At 42.7% G+C, this 27,500-nt stretch overlaps 1 protein-coding gene across 6 annotated transcripts in view; it reads left to right on the top strand.

Annotated features, from left to right (window-relative positions):
* The window catches only part of iglon5 (IgLON family member 5), a 354,636-nt gene that overhangs the window by 284,180 nt on the left and 42,956 nt on the right, over positions 1–27,500 (top strand). For all 6 annotated transcript variants that reach the window (XM_062062355.1, XM_062062352.1, XM_062062350.1 and 3 more), the window contains 2 exons: positions 8,066–8,298; positions 20,851–20,970. In XM_062062355.1, coding sequence (XP_061918339.1) covers positions 8,066–8,298; positions 20,851–20,970 — 353 coding nt within the window. The remainder of the gene's footprint in view (positions 1–8,065; positions 8,299–20,850; positions 20,971–27,500) is intronic.

Here is a 27,500-nt window from a genome sequence, read left to right as displayed (position 1 = left end):
GTGACGTAGTCAGTTGAACATATACGCAAAGTTCCCTATTGTTTACAATGATGGCCGCATGAAGTGAGAGAGATTCGGACCGAGAAAGCGACAATTTCCCCATTAATTTGAGCGAGGATGAAAGATTTGTGGATGAGTAAAGTGCAAGTGAAGGACTAGTGGGGAGTTGAAGCTATTCAGATAGGGAAGATGCTGTGAGAGCCGGGGGTGACCTGATATTCAGCTGGGAATGACTACAACAGTAAATAAACACAAGACATATATATACTCTATTAGCCACAACACAACCAGGCTTATATTTAATATGCCACTAATTAATCCTGCATAAAAACACCTGCGTGTTTGTTATGCTAGCTCCTAGCTCCTCTGCTAGCTCCTAGCTCCATAGAACACGCCAATACAATTCAAACACCTGATCAACACACACAATCACTCAGCCCAAAAGACCGTTCACCTAACCCAAGGTTCATAAAGCTTATATATTTTTAAAAAGTTACGTACGTGACGCGCACGTACGGTACGGTACGTGTTATGCTAGCTCCTAGCTCCTATGCTAGCTCCTAGCTCCATAGAACACGCCAATACAATTCAAACACCTGATCAACACATACAATCACTCAGCCCAAAAGACCGTTCACCTAACCCAAGGTTCATAAAGCTTATATATTTTAAAAAAGTTACGTACATACGCAAAAAAAATTTGCGCACATACGGTCAAGCGATCAAATGTTTAGAAGCCAAAGCTGCATACTCACAGTAGCACGTCTGCGTCTTTGTCATCCAAATCAAAGTAATCCTGGTAAGAGTCTTTGTTGTCCCAGTTCTCTACAGGCGTCTGTGTATCGAAGTCAAAAGTCCTCCTGGTTAGAGTCTCTGTTATCCGAGTTCTTCCATCTTGACTGCATCTTTCGGGAATGTAAACAAAGAAGCGCCGGCTGTGTACTGTTGTGGCTGACTACGTTCGAAAAATACGTCCATTTCGCACCGACAACTTTCTTCTTTGCTTGCTCAGCTTCCTTCTCCATAATGCAATGAACATGATTGAAACAGATTCACGAACACAGATGTCCAGAATACTGTGGAATTATGAAATGAAAACAGAGCTTTTTCGTATTGGCTTCAATGTGGAAGGCATACCCGTGTTCCCCGGTCTACGTCACGCGCATACGTCATCCTGAGGCGTTTCGAACCGGAAGTTTAGCGGCAAATTTAAAATGTCACTTTATAAGTTAACCCGGCCGTATTGGCATGTGTTATAATGTTAAGATTTCATCATTGATATATAAACTATCAGACTGCGTGGTCGGTAGTAGTGGCTTTCAGTAGGCCTTTAAACAAATTGCAAAAGATTCCCCAACACAGATGTCCAGAATACTGTGGAATTTTGTCGAAGAAAACAGAGGTATTTGAATTGGGTCCAAACACTTCCCTTGACCTCGTGACGTCACGCGCATACGTCGTCATACCGCGACGTTTTCAAGCGGAAGTTTCCTGGGAAGTTTAAAATGTCACTTTATAAGTTAACCCGGCCGTTTTGTCATGTGTTGCAATGTTAAGATTTCATCATTGATATATAAACTATCAGACTGCGTGGTCGCTAGTAGTGGCTTTCAGTAGGCCTTTAAATGGTGCCTGAACTGGCACTTTAAAAAAAACGTGTAAATGATTACAGAAAAACAAATGTTGGACCAAGAAGAACACATCTGCAAAAAAATGAAGCCAGATTGGTTGAAAAAGATCATTCTTTGCAGGGACACAGGTGGGACGATATGATGATGCTAAACACCACCAGAGGTGGTGTAATTGCAGCCATTTTGCTCCCTCCATTACGCAGATGATGCACGGAATGTTGCTTTCAGCCCGGAGATGGATCGCAAAAGTTTGAATAGACAGAAGCGGAGGCAGAGAGGCTAATGTGAGTCATGACGCCTTATTTCTTATTTAACACTTTTTAGGAGGATCTTATTGTGCACCCGAGGGGGATAATGGAGTCTGGGAGCGTCACAACACACCATTGTTGTGGTGTGACGGGAGAAGGGGGCGGACAGCGCAGAATAGCTGAAGGCCGGCGGGAAAGTGGAGTGAATACTTTGATTTACTCCAACTTGGTAGAAGACGTACACACCGAGAAACAAAGGGAGAGGCTTGACAGGATGGAACAAACAATCAAAGACATGGATCACACAGAGGCTTGACAGGGTGGAACAAACAATCAAACACATGGATCACACAGAGGCTTGACAGGATGGAACAAACCATCAAAAACATAGAAGATACAAAAAGGAACAAACCATCAAACACATGGATCACACAGAGGCTTGACAGGATGAAACAAACCATCAAAAACATAGAAGATACAAAAAGGAACAAACCATCAAAAACATGGATCACACAGAGGCTTGACAGGATGGAACAAACCATCAAAAACATAGAAGATACAAAAAGGAACAAACCATCAAACACATGGATCACACAGAGGCTTTACAGGATGGAACAAACCATCAAAAACATAGAAGATACAAAAAGGAAGAAACCATCAAGGACATGGATCACACAGAGGCTTGACAGGATGGAACAAACCATCAAAAACATAGAACATACAAAAAGGAACAAACCAAACACATGGATCACACAGAGGCTTGACAGGATGAAAGAAACCATCAAAAACATAGAAGATACAAAAAGGAACAAACCATCAAACACATGGATCACACAGAGGCTTGACAGGATGAAAAAAAACATCAAAAACATAGAAGATACAAAAAGGAACAAACCATCAAAAACATGGATCACACAGAGGCTTGACAGGATGGAACAAACCATCAAAAACATAGAAGATACAAAAAGGAAGAAACCATCAAGGACATGGATCACACAGAGGCTTGACAGGATGGAACAAACCATCAAAAACATAGAAGATACAAAAAGGAAGAAACCATCAAGGACATGGATCACACAGAGGCTTGACAGGGGGGAACAAACAATCAAACACATGGATCACGCAGAGGCTTGACAGGATGGAACAAACCATCAAACACATGGATCACACAGAGGCTTGACAGGATGGAACAAACCATCAAACACATGGATCACACAGAAGAGATACAGGTGGGCAGAAAATGAAGTCAGGAAGGAAAGGACGCTGACAATTCAGGAAGAAAGATCTAAGAAGAAGAATCTATGCAAGAGTCCACTGCAGACATTCATTTTCTTTGTCACGACACCTTCCGATATCACTTTCACCACTGGTATCGTCATCGTGATGCATGCCGCTCCAGAAAATATGTGTTTCTCAGCTGTGGTCCGCATGGTACTCAGTTGTAGTACACTTTCCCACCACCTGTGGCAGTAATGACAATATCAAACTAGCAGCTAAATTCACAGAGAAGTTTCTTTAGCGCAAAAATGATGCGGCATTTTTATTTGCACTTTAAATGTTATTGACAGTTTAGTTTAAGAACATATTCATTAATCATTTGCAAAACCCCAAAAAGCAGTGAAGTTGTCACGTTGTGTAAATGGTAAATAAAAAGACAATACAACAAATCCTTTTCAACTTATATTCAATTGAATAGACTGCAAAGACAAGATATTAGTTGTTTTTTTTTCAAATAATCTTGAACTTAGAATTGAATGGCAGCAACACATTGCAAAAAAGGCATTTTTACCAGTGTGTTACATGGCCTTTCCTTTGAACAACACTCAGTAAAGGTTTGGGAACTGAGGAGACACATTTTTGAAGTGGAATTCTTTCCCATTCTTGCTTGATGTACAGCTTAAGTTGTTCAACAGTCTCCCTTCTCATATTTTAGCCTTCACATTTTCAATGTCTGGACTACAGGCAGGCCAGTCTAGTACCCGCACTCTTTTACTATGAAGCCACACTGTTGTAACACCTGGCGTGGCATTGTCTTGCTGAAATAAGCAGGGGCGTCCATGATAACAACATATGTTGCTCCAAAAGCTGTATGTACCTTTCAGCATTAATGGTGCCTTCACAGATGTGTAAGTTACCCATGTCTTGGCCACTAATACACCCCCATACCATCACACATGCTGCCTTTTACACTTTCACCCTAGAACAATCCGGATGGTTCTTTTCCTCTTTTGTCCGGAGGACACGACGTCCACAATTTCCAAAAACAATTTGAAGTTCGTTAGACCACAGAACACTTTTCCACTTTGCATCAGTCCATCTTACAAACCCCGTTTCCATATGAGTTGGTAAATGGTGTTAGATGTAAATATAAACGGAATAAAATGATTTGCAAATCCCTTTCAAGCCATATTCAGTTGAATATGCTACAAAGACAACATATTTGATGTTCAAACTCATAAACATGTTTTTTTTTGCAAATAATCATTAACTTTAGAATTTGATGGCAGCAACACGTGACAAAGAAGTTGGGAAAGGTGGCAATAAATACTGATAAAGTTGAGGAATGCTCATCAAACACTTATTTGGAACATCCCACAGGTGTGCAGGCTAATTGGGAACAGGTGGGTGCCATGATTGGGTATAAAAGTAGATTCCATGAAATGCTCAGTCATTCACAAACAAGGATGGGGCGAGGGTCACCACTTTGTCAACAAATGCCTGAGCAAATTGTTGAACAGTTTAAGAACAACCTTTCTCAAGCAGCTATTGCAAGGAATTTAGGGATTTCACCATCTACGCTGCGTAATACCATCAAAGGGTTGAGAGAATGTGGAGAAATCACTGCACGTAAGCAGCTAAGCCCGTGACCTTCCATCCCTCAGGCTGTACTGCATCAACAAGCCACATCAGTGTGTAAAGGATATCACCACATGGGCTCAGGAAAACTTCAGAAAACCACTGTCAGTAACTACAGTTGGTCGCTACATCTGTAAGTGCAAGTTAAAACTCTACTATGCAAGGCGAAAACCGTTTATCAACAACACCCAGAAACGCCGTCGGCTTCGCTGGGCCTGAGCTCATCTAAGATGGACTGATACAAAGTGGAAAAGTGTTCTGTGGTCTGACGAGTCCACATTTCAAATTGTTTTTGGAAACTGTGGACGTCAAAGAGGAAAAGAACCATCCGGATTGTTCTAGGGTGAAAGTGTAAAAGGCAGCATGTGTGATGGTATGGGGGTGTATTAGTGGCCAAGACATGGGTAACTTACACATCTGTGAAGGCACCATTAATGCTGAAAGGTACATACTGCTTTTGGAGCAACATATGTTACCATCCAAGCAACGTTACCATGGACGCCCCTGCTTATTTCAGCAAGACAATGCCAAGCCACGTGTTACATCAACGTGGCTTCATAGTAAAAGAGTGCGGGTTAGGGTTAGGGCCCTAACCCTAACCCTAACCTCCTCAGTTCCCAAACCTTTACTGAGTGTTGTTAAAAGGAAAGGCCATGTAACACAGTGGTGAACATGCCCTTTCCCAACTACTTTGGCACGTGTTGCAGCCATGAAATTCTAAGTTAATTATTATTTGCAAAACAAAAATAAAGTTTATGAGTTTGAACATCAAATGTGTTGTCTTTGTAGCATATTCAACTGAATATGGCTTAAAAAGGATTTGCAAATCATTGTATTCCGTTTATATTTACATCTAACACAATTTCCCAACTCATATGGAAACGGGGTTTGTAGATGAACTCGGGGCCCAGCGAAGCCGGCGACGTTTCAGGGTGTTGTTGATAAATGGCTTTGACTTTGCGTAGTAGAGTTTTAACTTGCACTTACAGATGTAGCGACCAACTGCAGTTACTGACAGTGGTTTTCTGAAGTGTTCCTGAGCCCATGTGGTGATATCCTTTACAAACTGATGTGGCTTTTTGATGCAGTACAGCCTGAGGGACCCAAGGTCACGGGCATTCAATGTTGGTTTTCTCCAGATTCTCTGAACCTTTTGATGATATTACGGAGCGTAGATGGTGAAATCCCTAAATTCCTTGCAACAGCTTGGTTGAGAAATGTTGTTCTTAAACAATTTGCTCAGGCATTTGTTGACAAAGTGGTGACCCTCGCCCCCGTCCTTGTTTGTGAAGCTGCTTTTATACCCAATCATGGCACCCACCTGTTCCCAATTAGCCTGTTCACCTGTGGGATGTTCCAAATAAGTCTTTGACGAGCATTCCTCAACTTTCTCACTCTTTTTTGCCACTTGTGCCAGCTTTTTTGAAACATGTCGCAGGCATCAAACTCCAAATGAGCTAATATTTGCAAAAAATGACAAAGTTTGTCAGTGTGAACATGAAATATCTTGTCTTTGCAGTCTATTCAATTGAATATAAGTTGAAAAGGATTTGTTGTATTCTGTTTTTATTTACCATTTACACAACGTGACAACTTCACTGCTTTTGGGCTTTGTGAATGAATAAGGAATATGTTCTTAAACTAAACTGTCAATAAAAAATGAATATTTATGGCTGAAATCCTTCCAGGTGCACCTATAACTAGGGATGTCCGATAATGACTTTTTGCCGATATCCGATATTCCGATATTGTCCAACTCTTTAATTACCGATACCGATATCAACCGATACCGATATCAACCAATACATGCAGTCGTGGAATTAACACATTATTATGCCTAATTTGTACAACCAGGTATGGTGAAGATAAGGTACTTTTTAAAAAAATTTGTAAAATAAGATAAATAAATTAAAAACATTTTCTTGAATAAAAAAGAAAGTACAACAATATAAAAACAGTTACATAGAAACTAGTAATGAATGAAAATGAGTAAAATTAACTGTTAAAGGTTAGTACTATTAGTGGACCACAATCATGTGTGCTTACGGACTGTATCCCTTGCAGACTGTATTGATATATATTGATATATAATGTAGGAACCAGAATATTGATAACAGAAAGAAATGGGGGGAGGGAGGTTTTTTGAGTTGGTGCACTAATTGTAAGTGTATCTTGTGTTTTTTATGTTGATTTAATTTTAAAAAAAAACAAAAAACGATACAGATAATAAAAAAAACGATACCGATAATTTCCGATATTACATTTTAACGCTATATAATGTAGGAACCAGAATATTGATAACAGAAAGAAATGGGGGGAGGGAGGTTTTTTGGGTTGGTGCACTAATTGTAAGTGTATCTTGTGTTTTTTATGTTGATTTAATAAATAAAAAAATTAAAAAAACGATACAGATAATAAAAAAACCGATACCGATAATTTCCGATATTACATTTTAACGCTATATAATGTAGGAACCAGAATATTGATAACAGAAAGAAATGGGGGGAGGGAGGTTTTTTGGGTTGGTGCACTAATTGTAAGTGTATCTTGTGTTTTTTATGTTGATTTAATAAAAAATAAAAAAAAACGATACAGATAATAAAAAAAACGATACCGATAATTTCTGATATTACATTTTAACGCTATATAATGTAGGAACCAGAATATTGATAACAGAAAGAAATGGGGGGAAGGAGGTTTTTTGGGTTGGTGCACTAATTGTAAGTGTATCTTGTGTTTTTTATGTTGATTTAATAAAATAAAATAAAATTTTAAAAAAACAACGATACAGATAATAAAAAAAACCGATACCGATAATTTCCGATATTACATTTTAACGCTATATAATGTAGGAACCAGAATATTGATAACAGAAAGAAATGGGGGGAGGGAGGTTTTTTGGGTTGGTGCACTAATTGTAAGTGTATCTTGTGTTTTTTATGTTGATTTAATAAAAAAATTAAAAAAAAACGATACAGATAATAAAAAAAACGATACCGATAATTTCTGATATTACATTTTAACGCTATATAATGTAGGAACCAGAATATTGATAACAGAAAGAAATGGGGGGAGGGAGGTTTTTTGGGTTGGTGCACTAATTGTAAGTGTATCTTGTGTTTTTTATGTTGATTTAATTTAAAAAAAACAACAAAAAACGATACAGATAATTAAAAAAATGATGCCGATAATTTCCGCTATTACATTTTAACGCATATATCGGCTGATAATCGGACATCTCTACCTATAACACTTGGGTGACTTCCAAGGGTTCACCAAATCCTTTTTTTTGACAGCGCCGCCTAACGATGAACCGCACTTCCCTCGCAGGTGTCACATCGACGAGGAGGTGACCCACAAGGCGTGGCTGAACCGCTCCAACATCCTGTTCACGGGCAAGGACAAGTGGTCGCTGGACAAGCGCGTGACGCTGGTGAACAACAACAGCAGCGACTTCTCCATCCACATCCACCAGGTGCAAGTGAGCGACGAGGGGCCCTACACCTGCACCTTCCAGGCCAGCAACAAGCTCCGCATCGCCCACGTCTACCTCATTGTGCAAGGTCAGCATCTTCCTCTCGCATCTGATAAATCACTGGTCTCCAACCACCGGTCCGTGAAGCATTTTGCTACCGGGCCGGAGAGAACTATTACCGTATTTTTCGGAGTATAAGTCGCTCCGGAGTATAAGTCGCACTGGCCGAAAATGCATAATAAAGAAGGAAAAAAACATATATAAGTCGCATTTTTTGTGGAAATGTATTTGATAAAAGCCAACACCAAAAATAGACATTTGAAAGGCAATTTAAAATTAAAGCTGCAAGCAGCGTTGGTCGGGTCCGCATTTTGGCTGGTGCTAGTCCTAGGTGTCCAAATACTTTTGTCCAGTGGTAGTCCTGAGTGAGACCTACATAGAGGTTTTTGTTGCATGTCTCTACGATATTCGTACTGGGAGTTAGAGGAAGTTGTGTCTGTGTTTTTTTCCTAGGTGCTGCGGCACAGTGGTTGTTTTCTTTGAAGGCTCGTAAAATCAAAACCGTAGCACTTATTAAAACGCTTTTGCCAACTTTTAATCAGAAGGGTTCAATCTCTCTCCTGTAGCAGTTTGAAGCCAAAACAACAAACGCGCTCAGAGGAGATAATGTTTAATGTTTGGTGACCGCTTTTTTAAAAAAAAATAGTTTTGAAGTGGGGATATCAAACTTCCTGTTGATTTTTGCTGAAGGATGTCAATATGTGAAATGTAGGTCTAAGTGAGACCTATGTAGAGGTTTTTGTTTCATGTCTCTAAAACGTTCCTACCGGAAGTTACAAGCAGTTTTGTCTGTGTTTTCCTCTGAGAAACAGTTTTGTCTCTGTTTTATTCAAAATTGCGCTAGAGCGCAATTTTGAGTTTTGGGGTTCGTTTTTTTTAGATTGCAATTTCCACCAGTCCCAATGTGTGTAAAAATTTTGGTGAGTTTTGAAGTATTTTAAGGGGGTCAAATTACAGCTCAAAGAGGCAAAAATTAGTGTTTTTAGTCATTTTTTGTGTTGAAGGGGAAATTGCCAAGATACACTTACAATTAGTGCACCAACCCAAAAAACCTCCCTCCCCCCATTTCTTTCTGTTATCAATATTCTGGTTCCTACATTATATAGCGTTAAAATGTAATATCGGAAATTATCGCTATCGTTTTTTTTATTATCTGTATCGTTGTTTTTTTTTTTTTTTTTATTTAATTAAATCCACATAAAAAACACAAGATACACTTACAATTAGTGCACCAACCCAAAAAACCTCCCTCCCCCCATTTCTTTCTGTTATCAATATTCTGGTTCCTACATTATATAGCGTTAAAATGTAATATCGGAAATTATCGGTATCGGTTTTTTTATTATCTGTATCGTTTTTTTTTTTTTTGTTTTTTTTTGTTTTTTTTAATTTATTAAATCAACATAAAAAACACAAGATACACTTACAATTAGTGCACCAACCCAAAAAACCTCCCTCCCCCCATTTCTTTCTGTTATCAATATTCTGGTTCCTACATTATATAGCGTTAAAATGTAATATTGGAAATTATCGGTATCGTTTTTTTTATTATCTGTATCGTTTTTTTTTTAATTTTTTTTATTAAATCAACATAAAAAACACAAGATACACTTACAATTAGTGCACCAACCCAAAAAACCTCCCTCCCCCCATTTCTTTCTGTTATCAATATTCTGGTTCCTACATTATATAGCGTTAAAATGTAATATCGGAAATTATCGGTATCGTTTTTTTTATTATCTGTATCGTTTTTTTTGTTTTTTTGTTTTGTATTTAATTAAATCAACATAAAAAACACAAGATACACTTACAATTAGTGCACCAACCCAAAAAACCTCCCTCCCCCCATTTCTTTCTGTTATCAATATTCTGGTTCCTACATTATAGAGCGTTAAAATGTAATATCGGAAATTATCGATATCGGTTTTTTTATTATCTGTATCGTTTTTTTTGTTTTTTTGTTTTGTTTTTAATTAAATCAACATAAAAAACACAAGATACACTTACAATTAGTGCACCAACCCAAAAAACCTCCCTCCCCCCATTTCTTTCTGTTATCAATATTCTGGTTCCTACATTATAGAGCGTTAAAATGTAATATCGGAAATTATCGGTATCGGTTTTTTTATTATCTGTATCGTTTTTTGTTTTTTTTTTTTTTGGGTTTTTTTTTTATTAAATCAACATAAAAAACACAAGATACACTTACAATTAGTGCACCAACCCAAAAAACCTCCCTCCCCCCATTTCTTTCTGTTATCAATATTCTGGTTCCTACATTATATAGCGTTAAAATGTAATATTGGAAATTATCGGTATCGTTTTTTTTATTATCTGTATCGTTTTTTTTTTAATTTTTTTTATTAAATCAACATAAAAAACACAAGATACACTTACAATTAGTGCACCAACCCAAAAAAACCTCCCTCCCCCCATTTCTTTCTGTTATCAATATTCTGGTTCCTACATTATATAGCGTTAAAATGTAATATCGGAAATTATCGGTATCGGTTTTTTTATTATCTGTATCGGGTTTTTTGGGGGTTTTTTTTATTTATTAAATCAACATAAAAAACACAAGATACACTTACAATTAGTGCACCAACCCAAAAAAACCTCCCTCCCCCCATTTCTTTCTGTTATCAATATTCTGGTTCCTACATTATATATCAATATATATCAATACAGTCTGCAAGGGATACAGTCCGTAAGCACACATGATTGTGCGTGCTGCTGCTCCACTAATAGTACTAATCTTTAACACTTAATTTTACTCATTTTCATTAATTACTAGTTTCTATGTAACTGTTTTTATATTGTTTTACTTTCTTTTTTATTCAAGAAAATGTTTTTAATTTAGTTATCTTATTTTATTATTATTTTTTAAAAGTACCTTATCTTCACCATACATGGTTGTCCAAATTAGGCATAATAATGTGTTAATTCCACGACTGCATATATCGGTTGATATCGGTATCGGTAATTAAAGAGTTGGACAATATCGGAATATCGGATATCGGCAAAAAGCCATTATCGGACATCCCTAGTTCTAACTTTGTGACATGATATAATGCACATTAATGAAGATATCAATGTAAATGTGACAGATTGTAGCCAAAGGCTGATTTCCATCAGCATTTCATTGCAAAGAAACAAACTAATTCAGCCTTATGGTGACTTGTATTTTTCACAAGTGGGAAGCCGGTCCCTGAAAATAATGTCTACATTAAACCGGTCCGTGGTGCAAAAAAGGTCGGGGACCACTGTGCTAAATGACTTCATTGCGCTTTTTCATTGGCCGTGATTGGAGCCCGACATGGCGGAAGCAATCAGAGTGCTTTATGGGGGATTCAATGAGGCTTTTTCCGTTAAATCACGCCTAAATTCATCATCGGCAGGCAAGGATGTTAGGAGTGTGCGGTGGTATGAATGAGGAGTGGCTGCATTAGTGCAGCCGCAGTGCTAAAGTAAGCGTGGCAGGTGACAAAGTGATGCTGCGTCTTTTTCCAAGAGAGCCTTTCTTCACGAGCTGTCGAGTTGTTTGTCTTGATTTAGCGAGTCAGACGGAGAAGACGTGAAGCTTGACTGCATCTGCTCCGCCGCACCAGACGTCAAAGTGATTACTGATCAGCGGCAAGAACTGAGAACGTGGTAGTTCCTGACAGGGCAAGGAACCTTTTTTTTTTTAAACCATTCCAAATATGGTATGATACAGTGGTGGTCATGTTCTTTACAAGTGTATGTACACTTTTGACCACCAACAAAAAGCCAGCTTTGGCGTAATCTAGGGTTGTACGGTACACCGGTACTGGTGTAGTATCGCGGTACTAATGAATCAAAAACGGTACTATACTCTGTTTGAAAAGTACCAGTTCGCCATATATTTTTTTTTACAGGCATGACAGCGCGTCGTCACGTCATGACATCGCTGGTTTTACGAGCAGAGGAGCATGTTCGGCAGCACACAATCACAGAGTACTCACTTGGTGAAACGTCTTCTCAGACAAACCAAACAGTCCAGTTGCGATTGATTGAACGCCAATAAGCTCCTTCATTTCTCTCTATCCCATAAAGTTTAAATTCAATTATTTGACCTCACATACCCTTTTGAAATGAAAAAATTATATTTAAAAAAACATGTATTTCAAAGAGATTCATATTTAAATCTATATTTAAAGGACAAAGAACACAACCCGACTAGTTATAAAGCATTAGTATGCTAATGTTAGCATGCCAGCATCTAACCAGATAAGAGGAAATACCAGAAGTGGCGAAAATGTTCTATATTGTTCCTACGCCATGTCTGGTATATATTTGTATATAATATGAGTAAAATAGATTGAATGTTAAAATGCTAATAGTTAGTCTGCTAGCACTTAGCAAGAGAGCATTTCCTGAATGTACTTAACATTTTAGACGTTGGAAAGGTTAAAAATATGTCGAGAAATAAGTAAAGTAAGAAGAGGTAATGTCACCTCATTCTGTTGTTTCCTGAAAAAAAATCTACTATTGTAAGGGTGCGTACCGGATCAATCGGGCCAAGTGTACCTAATCAATGGGCCCATTTTGTTGTTTTTTTCCTTAAGTGTGTCGCCACGGTAATAATAATAATAATAGATTTTATTTGTAAAAAGCACTTTACATTGAGTCAACAACCTCAAAGTGATACAGTGTATTAAAATTTTTTTAAAGATAATAAAAATAAAAATAAAAATAAAACAGCCAAATAGCTAGAATGAGTATGCATATATCTAAGAAAAAGGCTTTTTTTTTAAAATAAGGGTTTTTAAGCCTTTTTTAAAAGCATCCACAGTCTGTGGTACCCTCAGGTGGTCAGGGAGAGCGTTCCACAGACTGGGAGCGGCGGAGCAGAAAGCCCGGTCTCCCATTGTTCGTAGCTTTGTCCTCGGAGGTTGGAGGAGGTTAGCCTGTCCGGAGCGGCGGTGTGGTGTGGAGGATTTGGGGGGTGAGTAGTTCTTTGAGGTAGATGGGGGGCATTTCCATGGAGGCACTGGTAACACTAAATGTTCCAAAAATAAAGTAGTGTTTATGCACAATCGAGACCTTGCCAACAATATAAGATATGTTGGGGTTCGTTGGCTGGTTGGTCCCCTATTAAATGCGGCAGAATAAGATCATTAAGAGGTAAAGGATAAGTCCAATCAATATTAAAATGGGCCAAGCTTAGATTTGGGGGCGGGGGAAAGGTGTCCTTTAATTCTTTCAATCAATCAATCAATCAATCATCAATCAATGTTTATTTACATAGCCCTAAATCACAAGTGTCTCAAAGGGCTGCACAAGCCACAACGACATCCTCGGTACAGAGCCCACATAAGGGCAAGGAAAAACTCACCCCAGTGGGACGTCGATGTGAATGACTATGAGAAACCTTGGAGAGGACCCTCTAGGGGAGACCGAAAGCAATGGATGTCGAGTGGGTCCGACATAATATTGTGAAAGTCCAGTCCATAGTGGATCCAATTCTTTCAAGCTGCTGCACCTCCTCTTAAGTCTTCAGACCGAGACTTTTAGGAATGTTCTGTTCAACATGAACTACCCAAGTAAGACTATCTGTGCACGAGCCAGTCTTTGGAAATCAAAGGGCTTCTTGGACTGGCAAAATGAGTCACAATGAGGAAATTTTAAAAACGGAGTTATTGTTATTTACACATTCTCCATCTAAAGACCTTCAGAATGATATATGGTTTGTTGGAATCGGACAGAAAATGACCGAGTTCCATCCGATTGAAGTCGACCAAGTTTGAGGGTCCGTTTTGAGAAAAAACAGCTTAAAGTTTACTGTTCCAGAACAGAATGTTCCAAAACAAAACTCCATAGCAACCATACCTTAAAAGTCCTTGTAGCAACACCAAAATTGGTACAATTAAAGTCAAATCCCAGGTCTAAAGGAAAAATATATATTCAGCTCTATTGAAAAAGGTTAGGTACAAAAATGTCAACACTGTTATGTCACAGTTTTTTTGTTCACTGGTCAGTTTGTCCGCTGGTCAGCTGTCCATAATATTCCTGACCAGCAGCACTAAGAAGATTCGCAGACTGCAGTGAATTTAGCGTACTTGCAACCGCCTGTGTACCCTCTCCACCTTCTAAATCCGTTACGGAATGTAAAACAGTCTAACTTATCCACAAAAATAATAATTAAATGTTCGAAAATCACCTTTTTTGCACCAAATATTCCGCTCGAATTACTGTGTTGTTTTCCATCAGGGCGCTGCCATGATACCACAATGCACCGCGCGGGGGGATTCAACCAATGAGGGTACGCCTCACAGCCGGATTTGTTTACGTCGGGACAGGTTTAAAAACTCGAATTGTGTTGGTTCAGAATGGCGTCATCGGGAATTCCATGCTCATTTTTAGAAAGTACGTAAACTTGGCGTCACAATGATAGCAAATATGGCTAGGGGGATTCCCCCTTATTGCCGCGAGTGAGCATTGAAAACACTTCATTTTCTCAAGGAATTTTAAAGGCCTACTGAAATGAATTTGTTTTATTTAAACGGGGATAGCAGATCTATTCTATGTGTCATACTTGATCATTTCGCGATATTGCCATATTTTTGCTGAAAGGATTTAGTATAGAACGACGACGATAAAGATTGCAACTTTTGGTATCTGATTAAAAAAAGGCTTGCCCCTACCGGAAGTAGCGTGACGTAGTCAGTTGAACATATACGCAAAGTTCCCTATTGTTTACAATGATGGCCGCATGAAGTGAGAGAGATTCGGACCGAGAAAGCGACAATTTCCCCATTAATTTGAGCGAGGATGAAAGATTTGTGGATGAGTAAAGTGCAAGTGAAGGACTAGTGGGGAGTTGAAGCTATTCAGATAGGGAAGATGCTGTGAGAGCCGGGGGTGACCTGATATTCAGCTGGGAATGACTACAACAGTAAATAAACACAAGACATATATATACTCTATTAGCCACAACACAACCAGGCTTATATTTAATATGCCACAAATTAATCCTGCATAAAAACACCTGCGTGTTTGTTACGCTAGCTCCTAGCTCCTCTGCTAGCTCCTAGCTCCATAGAACACGCCAATACAATTCAAACACCTGATCAACACACACAATCACTCAGCCCAAAAGACCGTTCACCTAACCCAAGGTTCATAAAGCTTATATATTTTAAAAAAGTTACGTACATACGCAAAAAAAAGTTTCGCACATACGGTCAAGCGATCAAATGTTTAGAAGCCAAAGCTGCATACTCACAGTAGCACGTCTGCGTCTTTGTCATCCAAATCAAAGTAATCCTGGTAAGAGTCTGTGTTGTCCCAGTTCTCTACAGGCGTCTGTGTATCGAAGTCAAAAGTCCTACTGGTTAGAGTCTCTGTTATCCGAGTTCTTCCATCTTGACTGCATCTTTCGGGAATGTAAACAAAGAAGCGCCGGCTGTGTACTGTTGTTGCTGACTACGTTCGAAAAATACGTCCATTTCGCACCGACAACTTTCTTCTTTGCTTGCTCAGCTTCCTTCTCCATAATGCAATGAACATGATTGCAACAGATTCACGAACACAGATGTCCAGAATACTGTGGAATTATGAAATGAAAACAGAGCTTTTTTGTGTTGGCTTCAATGTGGAAGGCATACCCGTGTTCCCCGGGCTACGTCACGCGCATACGTCATCCTCAGAGGCGTTTCGAACCGGAAGTTTAGCGGCAAATTTAAAATGTCACTTTATAAGTTAACCCGGCCGTATTGGCATGTGTTATAATGTTAAGATTTCATCATTGATATATAAACTATCAGACTGCGTGGTCGGTAGTAGTGGCTTTCAGTAGGCCTTTAACACAAAGGACTAATTTCTGAAGACATACCTCGTACAAAACCTTCAAATAAAGGTGATTTAAGATGTTTTCTTGCTATTTCGATGATTGGGATCGCTAGATTGTGGCTTTATGGACTCATTTTTGTGAAAATCTCAATTTCAACCAAGATACATTTTTTTCACTTATTTGCCTGTAGCTCAAAATTAGCCTGTGCGTATTCCGACTCATTTTAAACAAGGCGACTCGGTAAAGAATCTGGGTATTATCTTCGACCCAACTCTCTCGTTTGAGTCACACATTAAGAGTGTTACCAAAACGGCCTTCTTTCATCTCCGTAATATCGCTAAAATTTGTTCCATTTTGTCCACAAGCGATGCTGAGATCATTATCCATGCGTTCGTTACGTCTCGTCTCGATTACTGTAACGTTTTATTTTCGGGCCTCCCTATGTCTCGCATTAAAAGATTACAGATGGTACAAAATGCGGCTGCTAGACTTTTGACAAAAACAAGAAAGTTTGATCATATTACGCCTATACTAGCTCACTTGCACTGGCTTCCTGTGCACCTAAGATGCGACTTTAAGGTTTTACTACTTACGTATAAAATACTACACGGTTTAGCTCCAGCCTATCTTGACGATTGTATTGTACCATATGTCCCGGCAAGAAATCTGCGTTCAAAGAACTCCGGCTTATTAGTGATTCCCAGAGCCCAAAAAAAGTCTGCGGGCTATAGAGCGTTTTCTATTCGGGCTCCAATACTATGGAATGCCCTCCCGGTAAAAGTTAGAGATGCTACCTCAGTAGAAGCATTTAAGTCTCATCTTAAAACTCATTTGTATACTCTAGCCCAGGGGTCGGCAACCCGCAGCTCCGGAGCCGCATGCGGCTCCTTGACCACTCTGATGCGGCTCAGCTACATACATACCGACGCCCCCGACTTTCCCAGGAGATTTATGGATCTCAGTGTCTCTCATAGATAACTCCCAGGGTAAAAATTATCCTATTTACACTCTAATTACTAAATAAAGGGCGTGCCCTAACTGCACTGCAGTAATTGTCCACTAGCATTTACACACAGCGTGCCAGTCCAGCCACATGTTGCATGTTGTTATTACTTGCACACACAGGAGACAGCAAAGCATACTTAGTCATCAGCCACACAGCTTACACTGACGGTAGCCGTATCAAACAACTTTAACATTGTTACGTTACAAATATGCGCCACACTGTGAACCCACACCAAAAAAGAATGAAAAACACATTTCTGGAGAACATCCCACCGTAACACAACATAAACACAACACAACCATTACCCAGAATCCCATGCAGCCCTAACTCTTCCGGTCTACATTATACACCCCCGCTACCACCAAATCCCCCCACGCATCAACCCCCCCCCCTCTCCGTGCGTTGGTTGAGCGGAAGAGTTAGTGCTGCATGGGATTCTGGGTATTGGTACCGTCAGTGTAAGATGTGTGGCTGCTGAGCTAGTACGGAAGAGTTAGTGCTGCATGGGATTCTGGGTATTGGTACCGTCAGTGTAAGATGTGTGGCAGCTGAGGTAGTACGCCTTGCTGTCGCTTACGTGAACAAGCTGAAACTGCATTGTACGTGTAGTCGAGCAGGTACACTGTTAGGGCAAACTGTAGAGGGTGCCAAATGCAGTGTCATCACGCTCTGATATTCGGGAGTCTCCCGGGAAAAATGAGAGGGTTGGCAAGTATGACGCTATCAAGCGCAAAACCCGCGGGCTGCACTAACATCAAATTTCCACATTAAAGTGCGTGCCGGTGCGTGTGTCTGAGACCCCTGGTTAACATAGCACAAAGCATTTAAGCTTTGTATGCGGAGTTTTTCATTTTAAATTTTAACATTTTTTTGTGGCTCCCATTACTTTCTTTAATTTGTGAAACTTGCCAAAATGGCTCTTTAAATGGGTAAAGGTTGCCGACCCCTGCTCTAGCCTTTAAATAGACTCCCTTTTTAGACCAGTTGATCTGCCGTTTCTTTTCTTTTCTTTTCTACTCTGCTCCCAACCCGGGTGGACCGCTAGCCTGTCCATCAGATGGGGACATCTCTACGCTGCTGACCCGTCTCCGCTCGGGATGGTTCCTGCTGGCCCCACTATGGACTGGACTTTCGCTGATGTGTTGGACTTTCACAATATTATGTCAGACCCACTCGACATCCATTGCTTTCGGTCTCCCCTAGAGGGGGGTGGGGGGGGGGGGGGTTACCCACATATGCGGTCCTCTCCAAGGTTTCTCATAGTCTTTCACATTGACGTCCCACTGGGGTGAGTTTTCCTTGCCAGCACGGGTCACATATTTCATGACCGCCTTGGGCATCAAAGTGTCAACAAAAGCGGTAGAAAATGACATGGAAAATAAAAAGAATCGGGACTTGATGAGTCAGTGCACATAAACAGGACCTAATCAAGTAATAAAACCCAGCCAGATGTGCAGTAAGGTACTAGCAGCAGTTACCAACCTGAGAAGTTAGAACAGGATGTTAGTTTTTGAGGGGGAAACAACACAACAGTCGTGCAGCTGACAGGTGGCATGGAGCTGCTGACTGACGCACTTTTCTAATTGCAGCCAAGCAAAACAATCTGGCCCGCAGGGTCCAAAACTTGGCACGGACCCTCACACATGTACGCAAACCCAACTCCTTCCATTGTAGTCTCAGTCTGGTGCGTCCTCAAGTCTTTGCATGCAGCGTCTGCTAAAAAAAAAAAAAAAAAAAAGCCGGAGAGGAACGGGATCCTCGGTAGATGCAAGTCGGCGCTCTCCGGCAGCCGAGCTCATTAAAAACAACGATAATGGGCAATTTAAATTCAAGGGCCATCTCGTTATCAATTTAACTACAAGCCCACGCACTCGGGGACGGTGGCGCTGAACAATGTTTGTCGGCGGATCAAGAGTATTGCACAATGATCTCTTTAGCTTTGATTGGAAATGGACAGGGAAAAAAACACCTACTGCGTTTTTCTGCAGCTGTTTACAATTGTAGTGACTTTCTTGCTGCGGGGCGCCACCTACAGGAGTGTGCCGCTAAAACATTGCAGTGTCTTCAAAACCCAATTACTTATGGCTTTTATTTTTTTGGAACTGTCTACAATTCAACATGTCTGAAAAGGAGTAAGAAGAAGCAGAGCTTATTTGCCCTGATGTTAAAGGTTATCTATAATTCCTCGCTTTTAGCAACTAGTTGGTCCCAGGCCTGAGCGTGCTGAACAAACTTTCATTAAGTAAGAATATTATTATTTTGTGTACCGTATTTTTCAGACCATAGGGCGCACTGGACTATTAGGCGCACTGTCGATGAGCGGGTCTATTTAGGTCTATTTTCATATATAAGGCGCACCGGATTATAAGGCGCATTAAGGGAATCATCTTATGATTATTTTCTAAATGTAAAAGACTTCCTTGTGGTCTATACAACATAACTATTTTGTTGGATCCACTATGGACTGGACTCTCACACTATTATGTTAGATCCACTATGGACTGGACTCTCACTATTATGTTAGGTCCACTATGGACTGGACTCTCACACTATTATGTGAGATCCACTATGGACTGGACTCTCCCTATTATGTTAGATCCACTATGGACTGGACTCTCACACTATTATGTTAGATCCACTATGGACTGGACTCTCACTATTATGTTAGATCCACTATGGACTGGACTCTCACACTATTATGTGAGATCCACTATGGACTGGACTCTCACTATTATGTTAGATCCACTATGGACTGGACTCTCACACTATTATGTTAGATCCACTATGGACTGGACTCTTACACTATTATGTTAGATCCACTATGGACTGGACTCTCACAATATTATGTTAGATCCACTATGGACTGGACTCTCACACTATTATGCTAGATCCACTATGGACTGGACTCTCACTATTATGTTAGATCCACTATGGACTGGACTCTCACTATTATGTTGGATCCGCTATGGACTGGACTCTGACACTATTATGTTAGATCCACTATGGACTGGACTCCCACTATTATGTTAGATCCGCTATGGACTGGACTCTGACACTATTATGTTAGATCCACTATGGACTGGACTCTCACTATTATATTAGATCCACTATGGACTGGACTCTCACACTATTATGTTAGATCCACTATGGACTGGACTCTCACACTATTATGTTAGATCCACTATGGACTGGACTCTCACTATTATGTTAGATCCACTATGGACTGGACTCTCACACTATTATGTTAGATCCACTATGGACTGGACTCTCACTATTATGTTAGATTCACTATGGACTGGACTCTCACACTATTTTGTTAGATCCACTATGGACTGGACTCATACTATTATGTTAGATCCACTATGGACTGGACTATCACACTATTATGTTAGATCCACTATGGACTGGACTCGCACTCACTATGGACCGGACTCTCACACTATTATGTTAGATCCACTATGGACTGGACTCTCACACCATTATGTTACCACATCTGCGGTCCCCTCCAAGGTTTCTCATGGTTGTCCCATTGGGTTGAGTTTTTCTTGCCCAGTATGTCGTTGTGGCTTGTGCAGCCCTTTGAGACACTCGTGATTTAGGGCTATATAAATAAACATTGATTGATTGATTGAGTATGTAAGCATGAAGATCCAGTTTTGCCTGAAGGGAGTGAGAAGAAGATAACAGTTCTCCATCTTAAACACAAACATGCAACACAGTGGACTTTCTAACTGAGACCTTATTGTGATGTTCTGTGTCAGTGCCGGCCAGGATCATCAACATCTCCACGGACGTGTCGGTAAACGAGGGCGAGAACGTCAACCTCTTCTGCCTGGCGGTGGGTCGGCCCGAGCCCACCATCACCTGGAAAGACCAGAAATGTACGTACCTTCTACACCTTTTTCTCCCCCATCCCTTCTCTCTTTGTTCGCCGTCGACTCTTCATCAGCATCCCTTCTCTCCTTGTTCGCCGTCGACTCTCCATCAGCATCCCTTCTCTCCTTGTTCGCCGTCGACTCTCCATCAGCATCCCTTCTCTCCTTGTTCGCCGTCGACTCTTCATCAGCATCCCTTCTCTCCTTGTTCGCCGTCGACTCTTCAGCAGCATCCCTTCTCTCCTTGTTCTCCGTCGAATTTTCATCAGCATCCCTTCTCTCCTTGTTCGCCGTCAACTCTTCACCAGCATCCCTTTCTCCTTATTCGCCGTCGAATCTTCATCAGCATCCCTTCTCTGCTTGTTCGCCGTCAACTCTTCATCAGCATCCCTTCTCTCCTTGTTCGCCGTCAACTCTTCACCAGCATCCCTTTCTCCTTATTCGCCGTCGACTCTTCATCAGCATCCCTTCTCTCCTGGTTCGCCGTCGACTCTTCATCAGCATCCCTTCTCTTCTTGTTCGCCGTCGACTCTTCATCAGCATCCCTTCTCTTGTGTTCGTCGTCAAGTCTTCATCAGCGTCCCTTCTCTCCTTGTTCGCCGTCAACTCTTCACCAGCATCCCTTTCTCCTTATTCGCCGTCAAATCTTCATCAGCATCCCTTCTCTGCTTGTTCGCCGTCAACTCTTCATCAGCATCCCTTCTCTCCTTGTTCGCCGTCAACTCTTCACCAGCATCCCTTTCTCCTTATTCGCCGTCGACTCTTCATCAGCATCCCTTCTCTCCTTGTTCCCCCCCTTCCCCTCCACACCCCTGATTGTAAATAATGTAAATAATTCAATGTGATTATCTTGTGTGATGACTGTATTATGATGATAGTATATATGATAGTATATATCTGTATCATGAATCAATTTAAGTGGACCCCGACTTAAACAAGTTGAAAAACTTATTCGGAATATGTACTTCACTGTGCAACCTACTAATAAAAGTCTCAATCAATCAATCAATCAAAACTCTTCATCAGCATCCCTTCTCTCCTTGTTCGCCCTCAACTCTTCATCAGCATCCCTTCTCTCCTTGTTCGCCCTCAACTCTTCATCAGCATCCCTTCTCTCCTTGTTCGCCGTCGACTCTTCATCAGCATCCCTTCTCTCCTTGTTTGCCGTCGACTCTTCATCAGCATCCCTTCTCTCCTTCATCAGCATCCCTTCTCTCCTTGTTCGCCCTCAACTCTTCATCAGCATCCCTTCTCTCCTTGTTCGCCCTCAACTCTTCATCAGCATCCCTTCTCTCCTTGTTCGCCGTCGACTCTTCATCAGGATCCCTTCTCTCCTTGTTTGCCGTCGACTCTTCATCAGCATCCCTTCTCTCCTTCATCAGCATCCCTTCTCTCCTTGTTCGCCGTCAAGTCTTCATCAGCGTCCCTTCTCTCCTTGTTCGCCGTCGACTCTTCATCAGCATCCCTTCTCTCCTTGTTCGCCGTCGACTCTTCATCAGCATCCCTTCTCTCCTTGTTCGCCGTCGACTCTTCATCAGCATCCCTTCTCTCCTTGTTCGCCGTCAAGTCTTCATCAGCGTCCCTTCTCTCCTTGTTCGCCGTCGACTCTTCATCAGCATCCCTTCTCTCCTTGTTCGCCGTCAACTCTTCATCAGCATCCCTTCTCTCCTTGTTCGCCGTCGACTCTTCATCAGCATCCCTTCTCTCCTTGTTCGCCGTCGAATTTTCATCAGCATCCCTTCTCTCCTTGTTCGCCGTCAACTCTTCTCCAGCATCCCTTTCTCCTTATTCGCCGTCGAATCTTCATCAGCATCCCTTCTCTGCTTGCTCGTCGTCGACTCTTCATCAGCATCCCTTCTCTCCTTGTTCGGCATCGACTCTTCATCAGCATCCCTTCTCTCCTTGTTCGCCGTCGACTCTTCATCAGCATCCCTTCTCTCCTTGTTCGGCATCGACTCTTCATCAGCATCCCTTCTCTCCTTGTTTGCCGTCGACTCTTCATCAGCATCCCTTCTCTCCTTCATCAGCATCCCTTCTCTCCTTGTTCGCCGTCAAGTCTTCATCAGCGTCCCTTCTCTCCTTGTTCGCCGTCGACTCTTCATCAGCGTCCCTTCTCTCCTTGTTCGCCGTCGACTCTTCATCAGCATCCCTTCTCTCCTTGTTCGCAGTCGACTCTTCATCAGCATCCCTTCTCTCCTTGTTCACCGTCGACTCTTCATCAGCATCCCTTCTCTGCTTGTTCGCCGTCAACTCTTCATCAGCATCCCTTCTCTCCTTGTTTGCCGTCAACTCTTCACCAGCATCCCTTTCTCCTTATTCGCCGTCGACTCTTCATCAGCATCCCTTCTCTCCTTGTTCGCCCTCAACACTTCATCAGCATCCCTTCTCTCCTTGTTCGCCGTCGACTCTTCATCAGCATCCCTTCTCTCCTTGTTCGCCGTCGACTCTTCACCAGCATCCCTTCTCTCCTTGTTCGCCGTCGACTCTTCATCAGCATCCCTTCTCTCCTTGTTCGCCGTCGACTCTTCATCAGCATCCCTTCTCTCCTTGTTCGCCGTCAAATTTTCTTCAGCATCCCTTCTCTCCTTGTTCGCCGTCGAATTTTCTTCAGCATCCCTTCTCTCCTTGTTCGCCGTCGACTCTTCACCAGCATCCCTTCTCTCCTTGTTCGCCGTCGACTCTTCACCAGCATCCCTTCTCTCCTTGTTCGCCGTCGACTCTTCATCAGCATCCCTTCTCTCCTTGTTCGCCGTCGACTCTTCATCAGCATCCCTTCTCTCCTTGTTCGCCGTCAAATTTTCTTCAGCATCCCTTCTCTCCTTGTTCGCCGTCGACTCTTCATCAGCATCCCTTCTCTCCTTGTTCGCCGTCGAATTTTCATCAGCATCCCTTCTCTCCTTGTTCGCCGTCAACTCTTCTCCAGCATCCCTTTCTCCTTATTCGCCGTCGAATCTTCATCAGCATCCCTTCTCTGCTTGTTCGCCGTCAACTCTTCATCAGCATCCCTTCTCTCCTTGTTCGCCGTCGACTCTTCATCAGCATCCCTTCTCTCCTTGTTCGGCATCGACTCTTCATCAGCATCCCTTCTCTCCTTGTTTGCCGTCGACTCTTCTTCAGCATCCCTTCTCTCCTTCATCAGCATCCCTTCTCTCCTTGTTCGCCGTCAAGTCTTCATCAGCGTCCCTTCTCTCCTTGTTCGCCGTCGACTCTTCATCAGCGTCCCTTCTCTCCTTGTTCGCCGTCGACTCTTCATCAGCATTCCTTCTCTCCTTGTTCGCAGTCGACTCTTCATCAGCATCCCTTCTCTCCTTGTTCGCCGTCGACCCTTCATCAGCATCCCTTCTCTCCTTGTTCGCCGTCGAATTTTCATCAGCATCCCTTCTCTCCTTGTTCGCCGTCAACTCTTCTCCAGCATCCCTTTCTCCTTATTCGCCGTCGAATCTTCATCAGCATCCCTTCTCTGCTTGTTCGCCGTCGACTCTTCATCAGCATCCCTTCTCTCCTTGTTCGCCGTCGAATTTTCATCAGCATCCTTTCTCTCCTTGTTCGCCGTCAACTCTTCTCCAGCATCCCTTTCTCCTTATTCGCCGTCAACTCTTCATCAGCATCCCTTCTCTCCTTGTTTGCCGTCAACTCTTCACCAGCATCCCTTTCTCCTTATTTGCCGTCGACTCTTCATCAGCATCCCTTCTCTCCTTGTTCGCCGTCGACTCTTCATCAGCATCCCTTCTCTCCTTGTTCGCCGTCGACTCTTCATCAGCATCCCTTCTCTCCTTGTTCGCCGTCGAATTTTCTTCAGCATCCCTTCTCTCCTTGTTCGCCGTCAACTCTTCACCAGCATCCCTTTCTCCTTATTCGCCGTCGAATCTTCATCAGCATCCCTTCTCTGCTTGTTCGCCGTCAACTCTTCATCAGCATCCCTTTTCTCCTTGTTCGCCGTCGAGTCTTCGACAGCATCCCTTCTCTCCTTGTTTGCCGTCCACTCTTCATCAGCATCTCTTCTCTCCTTGTTCGCCGTCGACTCTTCATCAGCATCCCTTCTCTGCTGGTTTGCCGTCGACTCTTCATCAGCATCTCTTCTCTCTTTGTTTGCCGTCGACTCTTCATCAGCATCCCTTCTCTCCTTCTTCGCCGTCGACTCTTCACCAGCATCCCTTCTCTCCTTGTTCGCCATCGACTCTTCATCAGCATCCCTTCTCTCTTTGTTCGCCGTCGACTCTTCATCAACATCCCTTCTCTCCTTGTTCGCCGTCGACTATTCATCAGCATCCCTTCTCTCCTTGTTAGCCGTCAACTCTTCAGCAGCATCCCTTCTCTCCTTGTTCGCCGTCGACTCTTCACCAGCATCCCTTCTATCCTTGTTCGCCGTCGACTCTTCGTCAGCATCCCTTCTCTCCTTGTTCGCCGTCGACTCTTCATCAGCATCCCTTCTATCCTTGTTCGCCGTTGACTCTTCGTCAGCATCCCTTCTCTCCTTGTTCGCCGTCGACTCTTCATCAGCGTCCCTTCTCTCCTTGTTCGCCGTCGACTCTTCATCAGCATTCCTTCTCTCCTTGTTCGCAGTCGACTCTTCATCAGCATCCCTTCTCTCCTTGTTCGCCGTCGACTCTTCATCAGCATCCCTTCTCTCCTTGTTCGCCGTCGAATTTTCATCAGCATCCCTTCTCTCCTTGTTCGCCGTCAACTCTTCTCCAGCATCCCTTTCTCCTTATTCGCCGTCGAATCTTCATCAGCATCCCTTCTCTGCTTGTTCGCCGTCGACTCTTCATCAGCATCCCTTCTCTCCTTGTTCGCCGTCGAATTTTCATCAGCATCCCTTCTCTCCTTGTTCGCCGTCAACTCTTCTCCAGCATCCCTTTCTCCTTATTCGCCGTCAACTCTTCATCAGCATCCCTTCTCTCCTTGTTTGCCGTCAACTCTTCACCAGCATCCCTTTCTCCTTATTCGCCGTCGACTCTTCATCAGCATCCCTTCTCTCCTTGTTCGCCGTCGACTCTTCATCAGCATCCCTTCTCTCCTTGTTCGCCGTCGAATTTTCTTCAGCATCCCTTCTCTCCTTGTTCGCCGTCAACTCTTCACCAGCATCCCTTTCTCCTTATTCGCCGTCGAATCTTCATCAGCATCCCTTCTCTGCTTGTTCGCCGTCGACTCTTCACCAGCATCCCTTCTATCCTTGTTCGCCGTCGACTCTTCGTCAGCATCCCTTCTCTCCTTGTTCGCCGTCGACTCTTCATCAGCATCCCTTCTCTCCTTGTTCGCCGTCGACTCTTCATCAGCATCCCTTCTCTGCTGGTTTGCCGTCGACTCTTCATCAGCATCTCTTCTCTCTTTGTTTGCCGTCGACTCTTCATCAGCATCCCTTCTCTCCTTGTTCGCCGTCGACTCTTCACCAGCATCCCTTCTCTCCTTGTTCGCCATCGACTCTTCATCAGCATCCCTTCTCTCTTTGTTCGCCGTCGACTCTTCATCAACATCCCTTCTCTCCTTGTTCGCCGTCGACTATTCATCAGCATCCCTTCTCTCCTTGTTAGCCGTCAACTCTTCAGCAGCATCCCTTCTCTCCTTGTTCGCCGTCGACTCTTCACCAGCATTCCTTCTATCTTTGTTCGCCGTCGACTCTTCGTCAGCATCCCTTCTCTCCTTGTTCGCCGTCGACTCTTCATCAGCATCCCTTCTATCCTTGTTCGCCGTTGACTCTTCGTCAGCATCCCTTCTCTCCTTGTTCGCCGTCAACTCTTCATCAGCATCCCTTCTCTCCTTGTTTGCCGTCAACTCTTCACCAGCATCCCTTTCTCCTTATTCGCCGTCGACTCTTCATCAGCATCCCTTCTCTCCTTGTTCGCCGTCAACTCTTCATCAACATCCCTTCTCTCCTTGTTCACCGTCAACTGTTCACCAGCATCCCTTCTCTCCTTGTTCGCCGTCGACTCTTCACCAGCATCCCTTCTCTCCTTGTTCGCCGTCAACTCTTCATCAACATCCCTTCTCTCCTTGTTCACCGTCAACTCTTCACCAGCATCCCTTCTCTCCTTGTTCGCAGTCGACTCTTCATCAGCATCCCTTCTCTCCTTGTTCGCCGTCGACTCTTCATCAGCATCCCTTCTATCCTTGTTCGCCGTTGACTCTTCGTCAGCATCCCTTCTCTCCTTGTTCGCCGTCAACTCTTCATCAGCATCCCTTCTCTCCTTGTTTGCCGTCAACTCTTCACCAGCATCCCTTTCTCCTTATTCGCCGTTGACTCTTCATCAGCATCCCTTCTCTCCTTGTTCGCCGTCAACTCTTCATCAACATCCCTTCTCTCCTTGTTCACCGTCAACTGTTCACCAGCATCCCTTCTCTCCTTGTTCGCCGTCGACTCTTCACCAGCATCCCTTCTCTCCTTGTTCGCCGTCAACTCTTCATCAACATCCCTTCTCTCCTTGTTCACCGTCAACTCTTCACCAGCATCCCTTCTCTCCTTGTTCGCAGTCGACTCTTCATCAGCATCCCTTCTCTCCTTGTTCACCGTCAACTCTTCATCAACATCCCTTCTCTCC

The sequence above is a fragment of the Entelurus aequoreus genome, linkage group LG11, assembly GCF_033978785.1.
Source record: "Entelurus aequoreus isolate RoL-2023_Sb linkage group LG11, RoL_Eaeq_v1.1, whole genome shotgun sequence".
Classification (NCBI taxonomy): Eukaryota; Metazoa; Chordata; class Actinopteri; order Syngnathiformes; family Syngnathidae; genus Entelurus; species Entelurus aequoreus.
Note: the sequence above shows the minus strand (reverse complement) of the source record. Positions and strands in the feature narration are given on the sequence as shown.